Source organism: Orycteropus afer, unplaced genomic scaffold (assembly GCF_000298275.1).
Source record: "Orycteropus afer afer isolate SDZICR_OR568_19922 unplaced genomic scaffold, OryAfe1.0 scaffold00015, whole genome shotgun sequence".
NCBI lineage: Eukaryota > Metazoa > Chordata > Mammalia > Tubulidentata > Orycteropodidae > Orycteropus > Orycteropus afer.
The window spans coordinates 21553963-21574047 of record NW_006921602.1 but is presented as its reverse complement, the minus strand read 5'-3'; the positions used below and the strand labels follow the sequence as shown (position 1 = coordinate 21574047).

Sequence of the window (20085 nt, the reverse complement as noted above, 5' to 3'; positions counted from 1 at the left end):
GAAGGTTGGGCAATCTACTTCCATAGTGATACCGCCTTGGAAACCTAAGGAAGGGTCGCTGTGAGTTGGATCCAATTCCATAGCAGTGAATTTTTTTTTTTTTTTTTGGTTTATCTAGGAGCTCCAGTTTTGATCCTTTTCGAGTGTTTGGCAGTGGTAGCTGAGCATCATCTAGTTCTGATCTCAAGGTCATATAGGCTGAGTTTCTCATGGTCCATTAGTCCTTCAATTTTCTTCATTCTTCTTTGTTCTGGACAAGAAGAGACCAATAGTTCCATCTTAGATGGCTGATCACAAGCTTTTAAGAGTTCAGTTGCTACTCCCCAAATTACAATGTAGAACTATCTTTTTGTATATTATGTTGTGCCAATTGAGCTTCATGTCCCTTGTCCCTTGTTTTTAATAAAACGTTTTTGAGAGCATCATTCTATTATTTTTGTGGAAGAAAAAATAAAAGGAGATCCACTAAGATTCATATTCAGATCAGAAATATTTTCTGAAAGACTCTATTTAATCAGATCCTTTTAGAGTCTCTCTTCATTATTGAAGAAATACACCATCAAAATGCAGAAAGCCAATTTAGCCAACATATATTTATTTATGACTTCTTGTGTGAAGATGTGCAATATGTGAGGGATCAAAATCTTATGAAGCAGTAATCCCCAGTGTATGGAAAGTTCTATGACAGATGTATGGACAGAGGGCATTGGAAATACCGAGATGTGTTTTTGGCTATAATTCATACAACAGATAAATAAATCATCAACAAACATTATTTATTTATTTACATTGTTTTGTTGAGGTATAAGTTATATAAAGTGAATTGCGTAAATTTCAATTATTTAGTTCATGGAGTTTTTACATAGATATATAGCCATGCAACCATCACCCAAACCAAGACATAGAACACTCTTATCACCTGAGAAGGTTCCCTTGGGCCACTTTCCAATCAGTTATGCCCACTCCTTCTGGAGGTAATCATAATCTGACTTCTATCACATAGGCATTTGTTTGTTTAAGTATTCATTTTGGGAGCCTCTGTAGGTTTCAGACTCAGGTTGGCTGTAATCTTTACCTAAGCCAATTACCAGGCTGTGGTCTTCCACAGCACTACTGGGTGGGTTCAAACAGGTAATCTTCGGGTTACTAGCTGACTTCTATTATGTAGATTAGTTCCTGAATTTTATATAAATGAAATCTTACTGTATGTTCTTTCGTATGTCTAGCTAATTCCCTCAACATGTTATTGATGTTACATATATCACTAGCTTATTCCTTTTTATTGACATATAATTTTCAAGTGTATGGCTAGACCATATTTTGTTACCCAATCCCCTCTTTTTTTTTTTTTTTTTTAATTTTTATTGTGATTTAGGTGAAAGTTTACAGAATAAATTCACTTTTCATACAGCAGCTCACATACACTTTGTGACATTAACTGCAGTTTCCCACGATGTAACAACTCCCCTCTCACTTCCTCCCCATAGTTACTTCTTCCCTGTGTCCTTCCCTCCATGCACTCCTGCCCTCTGAGCTGTCTCCCTGTGCCTAAACAGCCCTTCTATTCTCCTGTGACTGCTCTCTCTAAGGAGTGTATCCACCTAATGGAAATGTTCAGCTCAAATGCCTATCTTTTGTTTGGCTGGAAGCCACAGGAGTGGGTTCGACTCCAGACTTGAAGGGCAGCTAGGGGCCATAATCTCAGTGGTTCCACCAGGCTCTATCAGACTCATTCCCCCCTCAATAGACTTTTTCAGTTATAAATAAAGTGGCTATGAATATTTTTATACATGTTTTTTGTTGCTGTTATTTGTTTTGTTTTGTTTTTGGTAAATACATGGATTTCTTTTGGATATAACTAGGAATAAAATTGCTGTGTTGTAACGTAGTCATGGGAGCTCTGGTGGCGTAGTGCCTAAGGCATTTGACTGCTAACCGGAAGGCTGGTGATTTAAACCCACTAGCCACTCCTCAGAAGGAAGGTTGGGCAACCTGCTTCCATAGTGATACCTCCTCAGAAACCCAAGGAGGGATTGCTATGAGTCGGATCCAACTCAATGGCAGTGAGTTTTTTTTTTTTTTAAACGTAGTCATGTGTTTAGATCTTCAGTACTGCCAAATGATTTTACAAAGTGATTGAAACACTCTGATCAGAAATGGTCTCAAGTTCCAGATTTACATTCTCTCTAACACTTACTCTTCTATTCCATTGGTCTTTTTGTTCCCCCTTGTACCAATAACACACAGTTTTAGTTACTGTGGTTTTATCATGTTATTGTTGTTGTTATGTGCCGTTGAGTTGGACCTGACTCATAGCAACCCCTCCTTGGGTTTCCGAGGCAGTATCACTATGGAAGTAGATTGCCCCATCTTTCCTTCCAAGGAGTGGCTGGTGGGTTTGAACTGCCAGCCTTCTGGTTAGCAATCAAGTGCCTTAGATGCTACCCTACTAGAGCTCCTGTGGTTTTATTATAAGCCTTCATATTTGGTAATATATATCTTCCAACTTTGTTCTTCTTCAAAATTGTTATAGCTGTTCTAGGTATTTTGCCTTTCTATAAAACTTTAGAATCAGTTTGTCCATTTACACACATAATCACAGCCTCCTGAAATATTGATTGGGATTGTATTGAATGAATAGATAAATTTGGGGAAACTGATATCTTAACAATTTTGAGTATTCTTATCTATAAACATGGACTGTCTCTTCATTTATTTATGTCTTCAATTTCTCCCAGCAGTGTTTTGTAGTTTTTGTTGCAGAGGTCTTGCACATCTTTCATTCAGATTTATTCCCTTTTCAGCACTGTCAATTATATTTTGTACCTCTGTGTTTTCTCCTAGAGTTGTTTTCCTTCAGCCTGGAGAACTTTATTATCTCTTGTAATATTTTTCTTTTGGCAGTGAATTCTATCAGATGTTGTTAGATAATGGCTTTAATTTACCCTTATTTTTGAAGAATTCTAGTTTGGCAGGTTTTTTTTTTTTTTTTTCTTTTTTTTTGTATCATAACTTTAAAGATGTTATTTCTTTGTCTTCTGGTCCCTATGGATTCATTGTGAAGCTATTACTTTAATTTTTGTTCTTTTAATGGTCATATGTCTTTTCTCTCTGGCTGCTTTTAGTAATTGAATCTTTATCTTCACTTTTAGAAATTAAATTGTGATGTATCTAAAAGCAGTTTCCTTTGTATTTATCCCATTTGGGGTTCATTTGAGTTATTGAATCCGTAGGTTGAAAAATTCTTGGCTATTATTCTTTGGACATTGCTTTCTTTCATATTCTCTTTCCAGATTTCAATTCATGAATCTTAGCTGCTTTGATGTTGTTGTGATAGTACCCCTCTTATATACTCCATTTGTGTGTGTGTGTGTATTTTTTTCTCAGTGCATCAGCTATTCTGGAAATTTTTTATTTAGCCATTTTCAAACTCATTAATCATGTGTCTGGCTATGTCTTATTCAAACACATCCAATGAGTTCTTAATTTGAGATACTTTATTTTGCAGTTCTGTGTTGTCCATTTGATTGTATTTTAAAGTAATCTAATCCTCTGGTAAAATATTTTATCTTTTCATTCATTTCATCAATAATTTCCTCTATTTCAAAAAACATTAATTATAGTTGTTTTGAAGTTTTTTTTACTACTAACTACAATATCTAAAGAGCTCTGGTGGTGCGTTGTTCAAGGCAGCTGACTGCTAACCAAAAGGCTGGCAGTTTAAACTCACCAGCCACTCCACAGGAGAAAGATGAGACAGTTTGCTTCTGTAAAGATTTATAGCTTTGGAAATCCTATGGGCAGTTCTACTCTGTCCTGGTGGGTTGCTATAAGTCAGAATCAACTCCACAATGAGTTTGGTTTTAGTTTAACTAAAATATCTAGATCATCTTGCTTCTATTGTCTGTTTTATCTCTTTATTATTGGTCACTCTTTGCATATGTAGGATTTTTTTTTAATTGTGTGCTTGCCATTGTGAGTGATAAGTTATAGAGGTTTTAGATTGTATTAACTCCCTTTGAAGATGTTGATAAAGATTAGAGTTTTGTTCTGACAGTTAAATTACTTGCAGATTACCTTGATCCTGTAAGCTTGTTTTGGAGCATTGTTAGCACAGATTTATTTAAGTTTTTGCCCTTTCTTTTAGAGTATGACTCTCTCCTTTCTTGGGTCTCAACTAAATGCCAGGGTGTTTACCAAAGTTTTTCTTCCTTGACTGAGTTGGAACTCTAGCATGTCTCTAGCATTGTGTGACTTCTAAATCTCTCTTGGGCTTTTGGCCTCCTAATAGTTTTTCTCTGCTAGACCTCCCAGAATCTTGCCCTAGTCATAAAAAGCTTAGAAACCATCCACAGATTCAAAGAGTATTTTATGCAGATTTTAGGGTTCTAGTCTCTCTAATACCCTGATCCTGAAATCCCTGTTTCCTTAGCATCTTTAAACTCCTGTCTCTGTTTCCTCCATCTGGGAGCTGCTACTCTTATTTGGGCTTTTTAAATTTCACTATGCTATGGTTGGGAGCTCTGGTAGCATAGTGGCTAAGGCACTTGACTGCTAACCAGAAGGCTGGCGGTTCAAATCCACCAGCCACTCCTCGGAAAGAAGATGGGGCAATCTACTTCCGTAGTTATACTGCCTCGGAAACCCAAGGAGGGGTCGCTATGAGTCGGGTCCGACTCGACGGCACATAACAACAACAACAACAATGCTGTGGTTTTAGAAATGTCCTTAGGGAGAAGCCAGGGTGAACGTAAGCCTGCCTTATGTGCTTTATTTTTTGATGTCTGAAACTATTGTTTTTATCTAGTCCATCTAGCTTTTATATTTTCAATGGGAAGGTAAATCTGACATAATTTTTATTGGAGGGTAAATCTGGTATCAGCTGCTCCATGATAGCTGGAACTCTAACAATCATTTAATGAGATTTTACTAAATATAGGAAAAGTTGGTTTCTATAGATACAGGATGCATAAAACATGGTCCTTGCCCTTCAAAAGTCCAAAATCTCTTAATGTAGTAATTCTCAAACTACTCCTAAGAAATATTGAAGCAGAACTTAGGTGTCCTATCATTAAAATAGAAAAATGGATAAATGGATGTCTTTTCTGAGTTTACTTACAGATAGTTTTTTGTTATCCATGATATCTGTGAGCTATAATCTTGAATTTATTTTGGAGAAACTTTCTATATTTTACTTATCCTAAATGGTAATATCTCATAATGCTCTACAGAATACGTTAAGGACTCCCAACAGATATGCCACTTGAGAAAGTTTTAGTCATAGTGGAGTAGTATTGAGATACCTGATCAAATAATTGCTGTGACTGTGATAAATGCTATGAAAAAAGTTCCCTGGAGTCCCAAGCAGGCCCAACATGATTGACTCTGCCTGTGAAATCAGGGAAGGTTCTATTTGTTTAATATTATATGCCATCTGTTACTACTATGATTATATTTTGAATAGGAGAGAAGTAAATAAAGCATCCTGGATATTTACATTATGATATCTTTGCAATTAATTACAGGCTTCTAATTCCTCATCTGAAATCAGAGATCTGTTGGAACAGAAAAACAAGTTGACCACAGAAGTGGCTGAACTTCAGAGACAGCTTCAACTAGAAGTCAAGGTACCTGATTTTTCCCTATTCATTATTTTTTCCACTCCTGTCTTGGTTAATAAAGAATCTTTTAAGCACATTGAGGTACTCAGATGAGGAACACTGAGTAAATTCCTGTATATTTGTTTGTTGCTGTCCGAATAACTTTGTTTTATTAAGTAGCAGAAGCATATAAAGGCTGTTTATTTTGATAGAATAAAAGGAAATCTGTTGGATTCAGGACATAGGTAAACAGAAAACTAAATGTATATAACACATCTGAACTAAGTACTAGAAGTAGCAGCATGAAGTTTAGTTGTGTTTGTGTTTTTCTTTTAGAATCATTACATGTTCATTAAATATTTAATATTCCTTCCAGCTACAAACTCTTAGGCCTTAACTGTGTAGTTTAATTGTTCAATAATGTAAATGTGAAGGCATGGAGTTTATAAGGCTGCCAGAAGGCAGGGTTTAGATATAGGCATCTTTGGATTAGGTTAATGTACAGTGGAGGTACTTAAAAACCTTACTTATTCATATTAGAATCAACAGAACATCAAAGAAGAGAGAGAGAGAATGAGAGCAAACTTAGAAGAGCTCAGAAGCCAGCATGCAAATAAGGTGGAGGAGAACTCTATGCTGCAACAACGATTAGAAAAGAGTGAAGGGGAGCTCCGCAAAAACCTGGAGGAGTAAGTTCTGGGCCAAGAGCCTGCCGCCCTTCCTGGGCTTTTGTATCATGTATAACCACAGCCTCATTGTCCGTTCAACACTACCCAGCCTTCCAGATATTTATAGTAGAGACTGCTGATCATTCCTTCCCCCCTCTAATCCTTGTAAAATTGTGACACTAGTAACATGTACACTGTAAGCAGAAAGGTTAATAATTAAAAAACATTTCTGTGTATACTTTGAAGTATGTTTTATAAACTGTCAATCCTTAGAGTAGATTGTACATCAGGTAAGTGAGAAGCAGAAAGCACTGAGAGGTGATATTTGAAGACTGAGACTTCAAGGATCCTGGGCATAACCTCCAGAAAGCAATTCACATGATCTCCAGAGTCTTCTGGTTTCTGAATTTTATCATGAATGATGCTGGTCTCTGTGACCAGTGTTGATGTCTCTTCTGAGCCTGCAGAGAAGGAAAACCATGTCTAAAGTGTCTTTGTCTTTGTGTTGTATTAAAACCCGTAACAAAAAGATCTAAAGCTACATTTGAAAATGTGCAGTACCATGAAGACCTGTGGACATGACATAAGCTTTAAGTGAAAGGTTGAATAAGAGGGAGATCTGGAAGGACATCAAGACAAATAGGATATTATATAATAATAATTACAAATAATAATAAAGCATTCAAATGCCTTTGCATATTGTTAGGGTAGTGTTTGCTTTTAAAATATTCATAGAAGTTAATTTCAGAAAATAAGTTGGTAAGAAAAAAAGCAAAGAATTTAGGGTATAGTAAAGACTTTATAAGATAAAAGGACAAGGGCTTCAAGTTTGGTTTGGCACAGAGTCTGGAAAACTTTCTGTAAAGGGTCAGATAACTATTTTAGGATTTGTGGGCCATATAATTTTTGTTGCAGCCATTCACCTCTATAGTTGCTATATGCAATACATAAATGAATGAGCATGGTCATGTTCCAATAAAACTTTATTTGCAAAAACAGCCAGCAGGCTGAATTGGCTTTCAACTGTAATTTACTGAGTCTTCTGGTCTAAAGTGCTGGGTGATGGGGTGAGGGGGTACTAGGAAGGGCAGAGGTGGGGGTGGCTTTAGTGAAAATTATTGAAAAAGTTGTACTCTTTTTGTCAATTCCTAGTTTTCTATTTCCAAATTCTATTGTCTTACGTTCTACTTTTATAACCTCATTAATACGTATACTCATTGGTTTAATTTCTTCTTACTGGAGAAATTAGACGGTAGCTGTGAGTTCTCACCATGTGCCTTTTCGGGTCAGGTGATTGCTTATTTAGTGTAGAACAGTGAATGGAATGGGCTTCTTGGAGCTTTTAGTGACCCTGCTTGACTCTTTGAAGGTCTGAAGTCCATTCTGAAATCAGACTGGATGAAAATGAGCAGAGCCCAGAAGAGTCTCTCTGATGGGCTTCCTTCCCTGCCAGGCTGTTCCAGGTGAAAATGGAACGGGAACAGCACCAGACTGAGATCAGGGATCTCCAGGACCAGCTCTCAGAAATGCATGACGAACTGGACAGTGCCAAACAATCTGAAGATAGGGAGAAGGGGGCTCTGATTGAGGTAAGGAGGACTGCAGGGGGAGAAGGTCAGGTGATAAGAAAGGCCCCACCTGCCTCAAGAGGGTGGGATGGACGGGAGGACTGGGTGCTTCCAGTGTTCTCTGTTATGTGCATTTGTTCCACCTGTCCTATGGTTGGATTATATCAAAACCAAAACCAAACCCACTTTGACTGAGTCGATTTCTACTTACAGTGACCCCCATTGGGTTTCTGAGGTGGTAAATCTTTACAGAAGTTGGTGGCCCTGTCTTCCTTCTGTAGATTGGCTGGTGGGCTTGCAACATTCTGGTTAGCAGTCAAATGCCTTAGGCATTATACCACCAGAGCTCCTTATAGTTAGATTATGAAAGACAGAATATGTAATAGTTTTTAAATATCTTCTTAGGGAAATTTGCAACCATATGGAAAAGTAGAAATAGTACACTAACACCCATAGATCCTAACCAAGATCTGACAGTTGTCAATATTTTGCTGTTATTTACTCCATTTATTCATCCATCCATCTGATTCATCTTTCTATATTTTTTATTTGCTGATTATTTCAAAATAAATTACAGATAACACCATCCCTTACTCCTATATTTTCTACATGTATCTGAAAAATGGGGGAGAGGGAATTCTCTTAAATAACCACAATACCATTATAACATCTAACACAATAACTTTATAATATCAAACCAAACAAAACTAATTGCCATCGAGTCAATTGTGACTCATAGTGACCCACATTGGGTTTCTAAGGCTGTAAATCTTTACAAAAGCAAACTCCCTCATCTTTCTTCCACAGAGCAGCTAGTGAATTCAAACCACAGACCTTTTGGTAGCAACCAAATACCTCAACCACTATACCACCAGAGCTCCTTAATAATCTTAGTAATATATTATTAATATATAATCAATCAATGTATTATTAATGTATCAATAATAAGATTATTTATTGTAGTATAATAACATAATAATTCTAATACCCAGTCCTTATTCATAATTTCCTGTTGTTCCTTATACTTTAACGGTATTCCCCACCCTGCTCCAGCCAGGGTCCAATCAAGAATCACACATTGCTTTCATTGTTATATTTTACAGATTTCATTTATATTGTTATAGCTTCCCTTCCCCTGAACCCTACTCTCTACTTTTCTCCTTCCTTCACATTGAGCTCCTGAAGAGACCAGCCCAGTGTCCTACACAGTGCATTTGTCTGATTGTTTCCTTATGATGTCCATTAACCATTCTTCTATCCTTTGCAATAAATTGGAAATTAGATCTAAGCATCAATTAAAAGAAAAAAAAAAACCCAAACTCACTGCCATCGAGTTTGAATCCGACTCATAGCGACCTCTCCTTGGGTGTCTGAGGCGGTATTATCTCTATGGAAGTAGATTGCCCAATCTTCCTTCTGAGGAGTGGCTGGTGGGTTTGCACTGCCAGCCTTCTGGTTAGCAGTCAATTGCCTTAGGCACTACACCACCAGCGCTCCCAAAACATCAGTAGATTCAGGAAAAAATGTAAGGGATAGAGTATTACTTTGATGATAATGCTGTTTATGGAAAAACATTTTAAAGACACTAGGATTATGAGTTAGGGAGTGCTTAGTGTAAGGAGCCCTGGTGGTGCAACAGTGAAGCTCTTTGCTGCTAACTGAAAGTTTGGCAATTCGAAACCACCCAGTGACTCCATGAGAGAAAAGATTGAGTGATCTGTTCTCTTAAAGATTACAGTCTTGAAACCTTATGGTTAGTTCTACTCTGTCATATAGGGTCACTGAGTTGGAATTAACTTGATGACAGACAACAACAAGATTATATTAATGCCTATACAGCACTTACTGCATAAAGTTGTTATTTGTTTAATGTTTGTCTCCTCTACAAAACTGTAAGCTCCATAAGGGTAGGGAAAGAATGATTGGTTTGGCTTTATGTCTGCAGCTGCTAAGCTGCTATCGTGGTGCCTGGGACATTTGTAAAATAAAAACCTAGCCCACTGCTGTCAAGTCAATTCTGATTCATAAAGACCTTATAGGACAGAGTAAAACTGTCTGGATTTCCAAGGCTGTAAATCTTTATGGAACAGACAGCCACTTCTTTCTCCTGTGGAGTTGGTGGGTTCAAGTAGCTGAATATTTAATCACTGCACCACGAGGACTCCTTCTGGGTCATATAGCACTCAGTAGGTAGCATAGTGGCTAAGGCATTTGACTGCAAACCAGAAGGCTGGCGGTTCAAACCCACCAGCCACTCCTCGGAAGGAAGATGGGGCAATCTACTTCCATAGTGATACTGCCTTGGAAACTCAAGGAGGGGTCCCTATGAGTCGGGTCCGATTCCACAGCACATAACAACAACAACAACAAAAGGTATTGGTAGATGTTTGGATAGATGCATGGTGAGTGAATAAATGAATGAATAAATCCTTTTCTGTGTTCTAAGCTGTCCTTGATTGTGCTCATGAGGAACCTAAACATAGAATAAGAGGCAGTTGGATCCACAATCAACACTCATGGAAGCAGCAGTCAGGAAATCAAATGACATATTGCATTGGGCAGATCTGCTGCAAAAGACCTTTTTAAAGTGTTAAGAAGCAAAGATGTCACTTTGAAGACTTTGTCTTTTCAATCACCTCACATGCATGTAAAATCTGGACAGTGAATCAGGAAGATGGCAGAAGAATTGATGTATTTGAATTGTGTTGGTGAAGAATATTGAATATATCATGGGCTGTCAGAAGAATGAACAATCTATCTTGAAAGATATATGACTCGAATGCTTCTTGGAAGCGAGAATGGCCAGACTTTGTCTCTTGTACTTTGGTCATGTTATCAGGAAGGACCAGTCCCTGGAGAAGGATGTCTTATCATGCCTGGTAAAGTACAGGGTCAGCAAAAAAGAGGGAAGACCTCAATGAGGCTGCAACAATGGGCTCAAGCATAGCAATGACTGTGAGGATGGCCCAGGACTGAGCATTCTTTCTTTCTGTTGTACATATGGTCACTATCAGTCAAAACCGACTCAACGGCACCTCACAACAACAACAACAGAGGCTGCCCACCTGGCTTCTGCCCAAAGCAGTGTCCTCCATATAGAACATTTAGCTCTTATTCATCTATATGAGTCCATGTATATATATATATCCCCTGTGCCTAGCATTTGCTAATTGTTATGGTGCTTACCAAAGACAGTTATCTTTTTCTTGACGTAGATTACCAACTTACTGAGGAGTTATATACATACATAGTAAATGTTTAGAGGGCAAGAATGTAGGTTTTGAGTGTCTTTGTTTTTTCATTGGAAATAAGTATAACTGAGGGTGAGAAAAAGACAGATGTTATTTCTGCACCTATATAGTTGTTTTGATATTTGTAATAACTTTACTATTACCTGTATTTTGGGCCTATTGATGTTTGATACATGTTGAATTTTATTATTTTTTTTATAAGCTTTGTTTTGTAGGAATCACCTAATATATAGATGAAACACAACTTGGAACTAAGCCCCCCCGAAAACCTCAGCAACAGCAACCCTCTCCAAAAAACACAAAAGTACCTTATTGGTATTTAACTTTAATTTTCTACTCTTATTTTAGGTCTTTTCCGTGACCCTTGCTTAAGATTAAAAGCTTGGCTCTTATAACCCTGTAGTTCCTTTAAGTCTCAACTGTCAACTGTTTTCTCATCCTTTTCCTTGTTTAGTTTTGAAATAATTGCCCAGGAGGGATATTAGTTCCTACTCCATGGAACTTCCCACTTTATTTCCCCAGGACTTGGCAGGAACTGCGAAGGGAGTGAGGGAATCCAAGTCAGGACTTCTCATGAATTGCCAACTCCCCCACCCCTATGTTGGGGGTGTTGAGTAATTTTCTCTTCTCCCTGCATGGCGGGGCCTTAGAACTTTTCTCCTGAGAAGGCCTTGGGAGAGGTATTCCTTACAACCTGATATTTCTCTTCCTTGAACATCACCATATTCATTCATAGGATTAGGTACTCTACTGCTTCTTATAGCTCTGCCTTCTTACCAGGTATCAGAGTTATAGAGACAAGATATTTTAGAATGGGGCTTTGAAAATGGTGGCATAATGGACAAGGCATTTGGCTGCTAACCAAAAGGTCAGAGGTTCATAACCCACCAGCTGCTTTGAGGAAAGAAAATGGGCGATCTACATCTCTAAAGATTTACAGCCTCAGAAACCCAATGGGGGGTTGCCATGAGTCAGAATCGACTTAATGGTAGTGAGTTTTTTTTTTTTTTATTACTAAGTTATTATTAAAAGAACATAAAATCCAATTTTAAAATGAGGAGGGGGGCACATACTTTTGCCTAAGGAATTTAACTGCTAACCAGAAGTCTGGCGGTTCAAACCCACCAGCCACTTCTCAGAAGGAAGGTTGGGCAATCTACTTCTATAGCGATACCACCTCAGAAACCCAAGGAGGGGTCACTATGAGTTGGATGCTACTCGAGGGCAGTGAGTTTGTTTTGGTTTTTGGTAACAACTGTTTGCATCTCTGTTTTCTGTTTACCTCCCCATCCATCTTTAGGTTTCAACCATCCATCTCAATTGTAGGAGTGGCCATAGTGTCCCTGAAAGTTTTATATCTGCTCATAAAAGTTAATAAGGCAGAAACATTTTTCCTCATTAAATTTTATAGTTTTCATATTTCATTTTTAAGGTGATAAAACAGAACGTGTTTAACCATTCCCCTGTGTCTCTGTCTTTCTTCCCCTCTCCTTTTCTCATTTCTGCAATTGAACAGATGTTATGGTGAATATTTTTGCACATGTATTCTTTACATCTGTGGAAGATCATCCTAAGGAAAGTTCTCAGAAATGATATCATTGAACAGTTTATGACATTTAATAAAAAATGTAGCTTCACAAACAAATTTTAATAGAAGATAATAAGACTGTGGCATATCCTGTGATTCCTCTATGGGCACGTCATCAATTCTAAAAGAGAAAGAAACCCTTTCCCTTGATACCTTGTAGCCCTGTAGAGTCTCTGCTTTAGCACTCTTGACTTTGCCCTGTAACTACTTACCAAATGTCTTTCTTTCTTCTTTCAAAACTCACTGCCATCGAGTTGATTCTGACTCATAGTGATCCCCCATGGGATGTTTCCAAGGCTGTAAATCTTTATGGAAGCAGACTGCCTCATCCTTCTTCTGCCAAGCAACTGGTGGGTTTGAACCATGAACCTTTGGGTTAGCAGCCCAATGCTTTAACCACTGTACCACCAGAACTCTTTTCTACTAGCTACCTAATTCAATATCATATTATCTTTCCTTCTTTCCTATCCCATATATAGTGCAGTGCCAAGTCAAAGAGCAAATGAAAAAATCATTTTCAGAATTTAAATTACTTTTAAAATGTTGCCATTAATTAAAAAGGGAGGGGAGAGATAAGTCTAAGAAAAACTACATAGTTCTTGGCCTTTTAAAACACACTGTACTGAGCATAACTTGACTAAATAAAGTTAATTAATAATAACCTAGTTAATTAATTTTGGTGACTAGGATACATATATGAGCCTCAGATTTGGTGATGTGTGTTCAGGAAGGGGAAACAGGGAACATCTTTTCTTACTAATGTTTCTGGTGGAACAGTTGTGTGAAAAACCAATTTGTTCTGTAAACTTTCATTCAAATCACAATAAAAAGTTAGAAAAATGTTGCTTACTTTCTGGTTGTTTGCCTTTTTCCCCTAATGCGAAGTGTACCATCCACTGCTGCCTTTCTGCAATATGAGTTAGGGCAGAAGTAGCCTTTCTGTGCCTCAATGAGTCTCTCTTCCTCTAGGGAGAGAATTGTGATTTGTGTGAAAATTTACAGAGCAAGTTCATTTTTCGAACAATAGTTCATACACATTTTGTTGCATGTCCTTGACTGCAATTACTTATGTAACAGCTCTCTTTCCACTTCCTTCCTGTGGTTACCTTTTCTCTGTGTCCTTCCTTCCTATGTATTCCTCACTCTGAGCTATTTCCTTGCACAAATGCTGCCGTTCTGATCTTCCATGGTTGTTTGTTCTAAGGAGTGTACCTCCCTGGTGTAAATGCTCACCTTGTAGGCTAATCTGTTGTTTGGCTGGAAGCCATGGGAGTGAGCTCAGTTCCACACCCAACAGGTGACTAGGGGCCATAGTCTCAGGGGTTTCACCAGTCTCTATCAGACCAGTACACCTGGTCTTTTTTATGATTTTGAGTTTTGTTCCAGATTTTCTCCCACTCCATCCAGGATCTCCAATTTTGATCCCTTTCCAAGTGGTTGACAGTGGTAGCTGGGCACCGTCTAGTTCTTCTGGTCTCAGGGTCATGTAGGGTGAGGTTCACATGGTCCACTAGTCCCTTGTACTAAATTGTTTCCATATGTCTTTGTTTTTTTTTTTTTTGGTTCTTCTTTGCTCCAAATGAGGAGAAACCAATTACTGCATCTTAAATGGCCACTTACAAACTTTTAAGACCCCAGTTGCTACTAGCCAAAGTAAAATGTAGAAAAATGTTTTTGTATAGTATATATACTATGCCAGTTGAGCTTGATGTCCCCAGTGATCATGGTACGGAGCCCACAGGCTCATCCATCCTCATTTTTTTAAAATCAGTTTCCTTTGACTTTCCAGCCACATTTAAAACTTTATCTGTGGCTTCTCTATTACTGATGAAACAGACTTTATCTCCTTGTCACTTTCAGTTTATTCTTCATAGCTAATAAGAAGTAATCTGGAAGAATCTGATAACAGATCATAGTTGTGGCCAAGTTTGCCTTGGCATTTGGCTTAGAATAGACTTTTGAACACAATGAACATTTAAATATTTCTGCTTTTGAAAGATTGGAAAATGTTAAATGCCCTATATTTTGTATATTTCATTTTCATGAAATCACTTTTAATATTTCACTTGTTGTTGAATAACATCAGGCCTCTATGTTGAATCACAGTAAAGTAATGTTAAGAGAGAATAAGATAGTTTTTTTTTTTTTTTTTTTTTTAAATAAGAAAGTGTAAGAAAGGAAAGAAAGAAAAAAAGATACTAGGAAATACTATTTTCTTAGGGTAAGCCATAGAGTTGATCAATAATAGGATAACTTGTATTTTTACTTACACCTGTGTTCTTAAATACAACCACTGCTGTGGAGTCGGATCCGACTCACAGTGACCCCTCCTTGGGTTTCTGAGGCAGTATCACTATGGAAGTAGATTGCCCAACCTTCCTTCTGGGGAATGGCTGGTGGGTTTGAACCACCAGCCTTCTGGTTAGCAGTCAAATGCCTTAGGCATGTTCTTAAAATATATTTTTTTTTAGCTCAAATTACGAAAATGATTATGGAATGATTTTCCAACATGGATTTCTTTGTTCATTGGCTTCCATTCTGAGAGTAATGGATAAACATAAATCATCTCTAAATGCCATGACAGTCAACTTTACTAATTATCAAATGTCTTCTTTGATGGGAGCCTGCAGTGCTGATAGGTAGCCCTCACTCCAACTGTGTGTTGTGATGATTTATCTCTGGTATTTGCCAAGATACAGATCTTTAAGGATCACTAAAGTATTCTGGATATGAAATTATATTGTTCCAGGGATAGATTCAAAGGAGCTCTGGTGGTACATTGCCTAAGGCATTTGACTGCTATCCAGAAGGTTGGTGGTTCAAACCCACCAGCCACTGTGTGGAAGGAAGGTGGGGCAATCTACTTCTGTAAAGATTTACCACCTCGGAAACCCAACAGGTGTTGCTATGAGTCAGAATTGACTCAATGGCAGTTAGTTGTTTTTTTTTTTTGAGGGATGGATTCAAGGAAATACTACATGGTTTAAAATCAGAAAGGGTGTGTGTAAGGGTTGCGTCCTTTTGCCATACTTATTCAGTCTACATACTGAGCAAATAATCAGAGAAGCTAGACTATATGAAGAAGAAAGTGGCATCAGAATTGGAGGAAGACTCATTAATATGCAGACGATACAACCTTACTTGCTGAAAGTGAAGATGACTTGAAGCACTTACTGATGAAGATTAAAGAGTATAATCTGCAGTGTGGATTATACCTCAACATAAAGAAAACGAAAATCCTCACAACTAGACCAATAAGCAGAATCACAATAAATTGAGAAAAGATTGAAGTTGTCAAAGACTTCACGTTACTTGGATCCACAGTCAACACCCATGGAAACAGCAGTCAGGAAATCAGATGATGTATTGCACTGGGCAAATCTGGTGTAAAAGATCTCTTTAAAGTGTTGAAGAACAAAGATGTCTCTTTGAAGACTAAGGTGAGCATAACCTAAGCTATGGTGTTTTCATTCGCATCATATACATGTGAAAGCTGGACAATGAATAAGGAAGACTAAAGAAGAGTTGATGCTTTTGAGTAGTGGTGTTGTTGAAGAATAGTGAAAATACCATGGACTGCCAGAAGAACAGACCAGTCTGTTCTGGAGGAAGTGCAGCTGGAATGCTCCTTGGAAGCAAGAATTGGCAGACTTTGTCTCACCTACTGTGGTCATGTTGTCAGAAGGGACCATTCCCTGGAGAAGGATGTCATGCTTGGTAAGGTGGAAAGTCAGTGAAAAAGGGGAAGACCCTCAACAAGATGGTTTGACACAGTGGCTGCAACAATGGGCTCAAGTACAGCAAGGATTGTGAGGATGGCACAGGACCAGGCCTGATTTGGAGCCGACTCAATGGCCCCTAACAACAACACAACCACAGGGGACAGATTGTGGTAAGAAATGAAGTCTCTAAAATAGTGATAGTACTAAACATCGCAGTGACACTACTAAACATTTTATGATAATAAGAAGGTAACTAAAACATGTTTCTCATCAACTGTGTTGCACTTTCTGGACTATTCTTCTGGAAAAACAATCACATAATCCTCAGTCAGCTACAGTTTTGATATTAAGCCTTTTACTAACCCTTTAATGAGCATGAGCCAGAAATAGGACCTCATAAAACTTCTAGGGAGTGTTTATGCGGATGATGGTATAATCACTGTTTTATTCATTTGACATGGAATATCTGTTAAAAGATGCTGTGTGAAATAAAGCTTTCTGCTTTGGATAGATAAGTTTGGCAAAGCTTATTTTCTTCTTTTTTGGCTGTAATTTTCTCAGAGCCTTGATGGTGTTCATGGCGAATCTCTAAGGGGAAAATATCACAGGATTTCCCAAGTCTTATTTGATAGGTCAGAGCCTCCCATTCCAGAACATATATGGGAGAACATTGGTCTGGGTGCATTAACTTGGTTGGGTGAATTATTTGGTGCTGCTCTGTTAGCTTAGGTGGTTTAGTACCTTCAGGGAATTTCAACAGCTGCCCTTGTTATTGCACAGGATAGACAAACACAGTGTTATCCTCACTTATAACATTTCCCTGAACTGACCTGTTTTGATTTGTGTGTTGATTGATGTACATATTCTCTTTAAATGTTAGCATAACTTTGCAAATGCTTTTGACCTTTGCCTTTTGATACTGGAACCCTAGAATTGACAATCAGCCTGATTCTTTTGCCTTGTTTATTATTGTGCTGTTGAGGCTGCGGCTCTCCTGTTGTGTTGTACTGTTGGATGGCTTAATTCATCCTATTGAGAAGGCTTATATTTTCAAGGCATAAACCAAACTAAACTCATTGCCATCAAGTCGAGTCTGCTTATAGTGACTCTGTAGGACAGAGTAGAACTGTCTCATAGGGTTTCCAAGGCTGTAATCTTTACAGAAACAGACTGCCCCATCTTTCCCATGCAGAACCGCTGGTGGGCTTGAACTGCTGACCTTTTGGCTCAGCTGAGCACTTAACTACTGTGCCACAAGTGTATATCATATGTATTGATAATACATATGACATTTTGTAGCACAGAGTACAGACTTCTTTTGCCTCTTCATTACTGGCTCTTTTTACTTATATGATATTTGATAAACAAAAACAAATAAACAAACAAACAAAAATCCAAACTCACTGCCATCAACTGAATTAGACTCATAGCAACCCCTCCTTGGGTTTCCAAGGCAGTATCTCTACAGAAGTAGATTGCCCTATCTTCCTTCTGAGGAGTGGGTGGTGAATTTGAACTTCCAGCCTTCTGGTTAACAGTCAAATGCCTTAGGCACTACACCACCAGAGCTCCCTATGATATTTGATACATACAAAAAAATTATAAGTAAATTATTCCCAACCATAAACCAAACCCACTGCCACTGAGTCCATTCCAACTCATAGCAACCCTATAGGACAGAGTAGTACTGCCCCATAGGGTTTCCAAGGCTGTAAATCTTTACTGAAACAGACTTCCTCATCTTTGTCCTGCACAGCGGCTGGTGGGTTACGAGCCCATAAGCTACCCCCTCCCTAGTTAAGCACCAGAACCTCCCCAACACTGTGCTCTCTGTGTGTGCTTCTTCCATCTGGTCTTTCCAACTCCTTTGCAAAGGGAACCACCATTCTGAATTTTGCCCTCATCACATAAATATGTAATACTCAATAATTTTATTATTTCAGTTTTCCTATTTTTTGGAGCAAAATAAAAATGTTACTCTATATAATCTTCTTTAAGTTGCTTTTTTCCACTCAATGTTATAAGTTAAAAGTTTACTCATATTATTTGGTATCACTGTAGGTCATTCCTGTTCATTTGAGTAAAGACAACACAATATGCCCTCTTTCCCTAATGTTTATTTGGATTGTTTTCAGTTTATTGTCGTCAGGTGGCGTTGAGTTAGTTCTGGCTCATAGCGACCCTACATACAACAGAATGAAACTCTGTCTGGTCCTGCAATATCCTCATAATTGTTGCTGTGTTTGAGCCAATTGTTGCAGCCACTATGTCAATCCATCTTGTTGAGGGTCTTCATCTTTTTTGCTGACTCTCTACCAATTTCAGTTTGGTGTTATGAAAGATACTACTCTTGACATTTTGTGGCATGGTTCTCGATGCACTTGCTGTCAGGACAGCCATTTGCTGCTGCTGCTAACAGCTACTCCCACAGTGCACTTCCTTTTTTCCTCAACTTTCCTTCCTGTCTTTTCAGGTTCTGGTCATGCTTTTTTTTTTTTTGCTGTTTCTCATTTATTTTCTTGTTGTTGTTAAAAATATATGCAGCAGAATTTACACCAGATTCAACATCTTTTACCTGAATAGTTCAGTGACATGAATTACATTCTTCAGGCTGTTCAGCCATTCTCACCCTCCTTTTCCAAATTGTTCCTCCCCAATTAACATAAACTCATTGCCCCCTAAGGTTCCTGTGTAACCTTTTAAATTGCTGTTCTCAGTTTGATCCTGTTGATACTTCTTAAAGGAGCACAATACTCAAGACAGACATGTTTCACTAGTTAAGGTAAACTGTTGTTTGGTTTAAAAGAAGACTTCAGGGGATATTTTTGGTTTGAGGTTTCAAGTTTATCTCAATGTAATAGTTTCAGGGGTTCATCCAGCCTCCGTGGCTCCAGGAAGTCTAGAGTCCATGAGCATTTGAAATTCTGTTCTGTATCTCCCCCCTTTTGATCAGGATTCTTTTATAGAATCTTTGATCAAAACATTCAGTAATAGTAGCCAAACACCATCCATTTCTTCTGGTCTCATGGCAAAGGAGGCAGTTGTTCATAGAAGCAATTTGCCACACATTCCATATACTCCTAATTCCTGAATCTCTGCCTTTGTTGCTCTAAGTGAATAGAGTTTGGTCATGCTTCTTCGCTTTAGTTAAGAAGGTAAACCTCCTAACAGGCACTGCCAGCCGAACACAGTGCTCTGTTCTATTGTATCAACAATGTCAAACAGTGGATTGTTTCATCTTTGGCCTTTCTTGAATGTATATTGTTGTTGTCAGGTCACAGAAGATATATGGCTGAGAGTGGGCATTGGTTTCAGATCTGAGTCTGAATCTTGGCTCTACCTTTTATAATCTGTGTCAGCTTGGGTACATTATCATCTCAGAACTTCAGTTTTTCATTTTTGACCAAGAAAAATAATATTCATTTCCTTGAATATTCATCTTGGATTTTTGGAAATACTTAACACAGTTCTTATTATATATAAAGTACAAAACACATGTCAATTTTTATCTCTCCCCTCCCACCCTAGGTTTTTACCTCCTGGCTTCTTTCAGGTGTGAAACTATTCTGGTTTTGAAAGTGCTGCTTATGAAAAGCCAAACTTTACCTTGTTTTCTTGATTGATTGGCACTTACAGAGAGGCATGTTGATTTCTAGCAGAGGTTTATATAGATTTTTTTGAAGATTAT

General features: G+C 38.0%; 1 protein-coding gene across 1 annotated transcript in view; it reads left to right on the top strand.

Moving 5' to 3' along the window:
• The window catches only part of CGNL1 (cingulin like 1), a 166551-nt gene that overhangs the window by 7976 nt on the left and 138490 nt on the right, over positions 1–20085 (top strand). The window contains exons 4-6 of the mRNA XM_007958511.2: positions 5526–5627; positions 6141–6289; positions 7722–7857. Coding sequence (XP_007956702.1) covers positions 5526–5627; positions 6141–6289; positions 7722–7857 — 387 coding nt within the window. The remainder of the gene's footprint in view (positions 1–5525; positions 5628–6140; positions 6290–7721; positions 7858–20085) is intronic.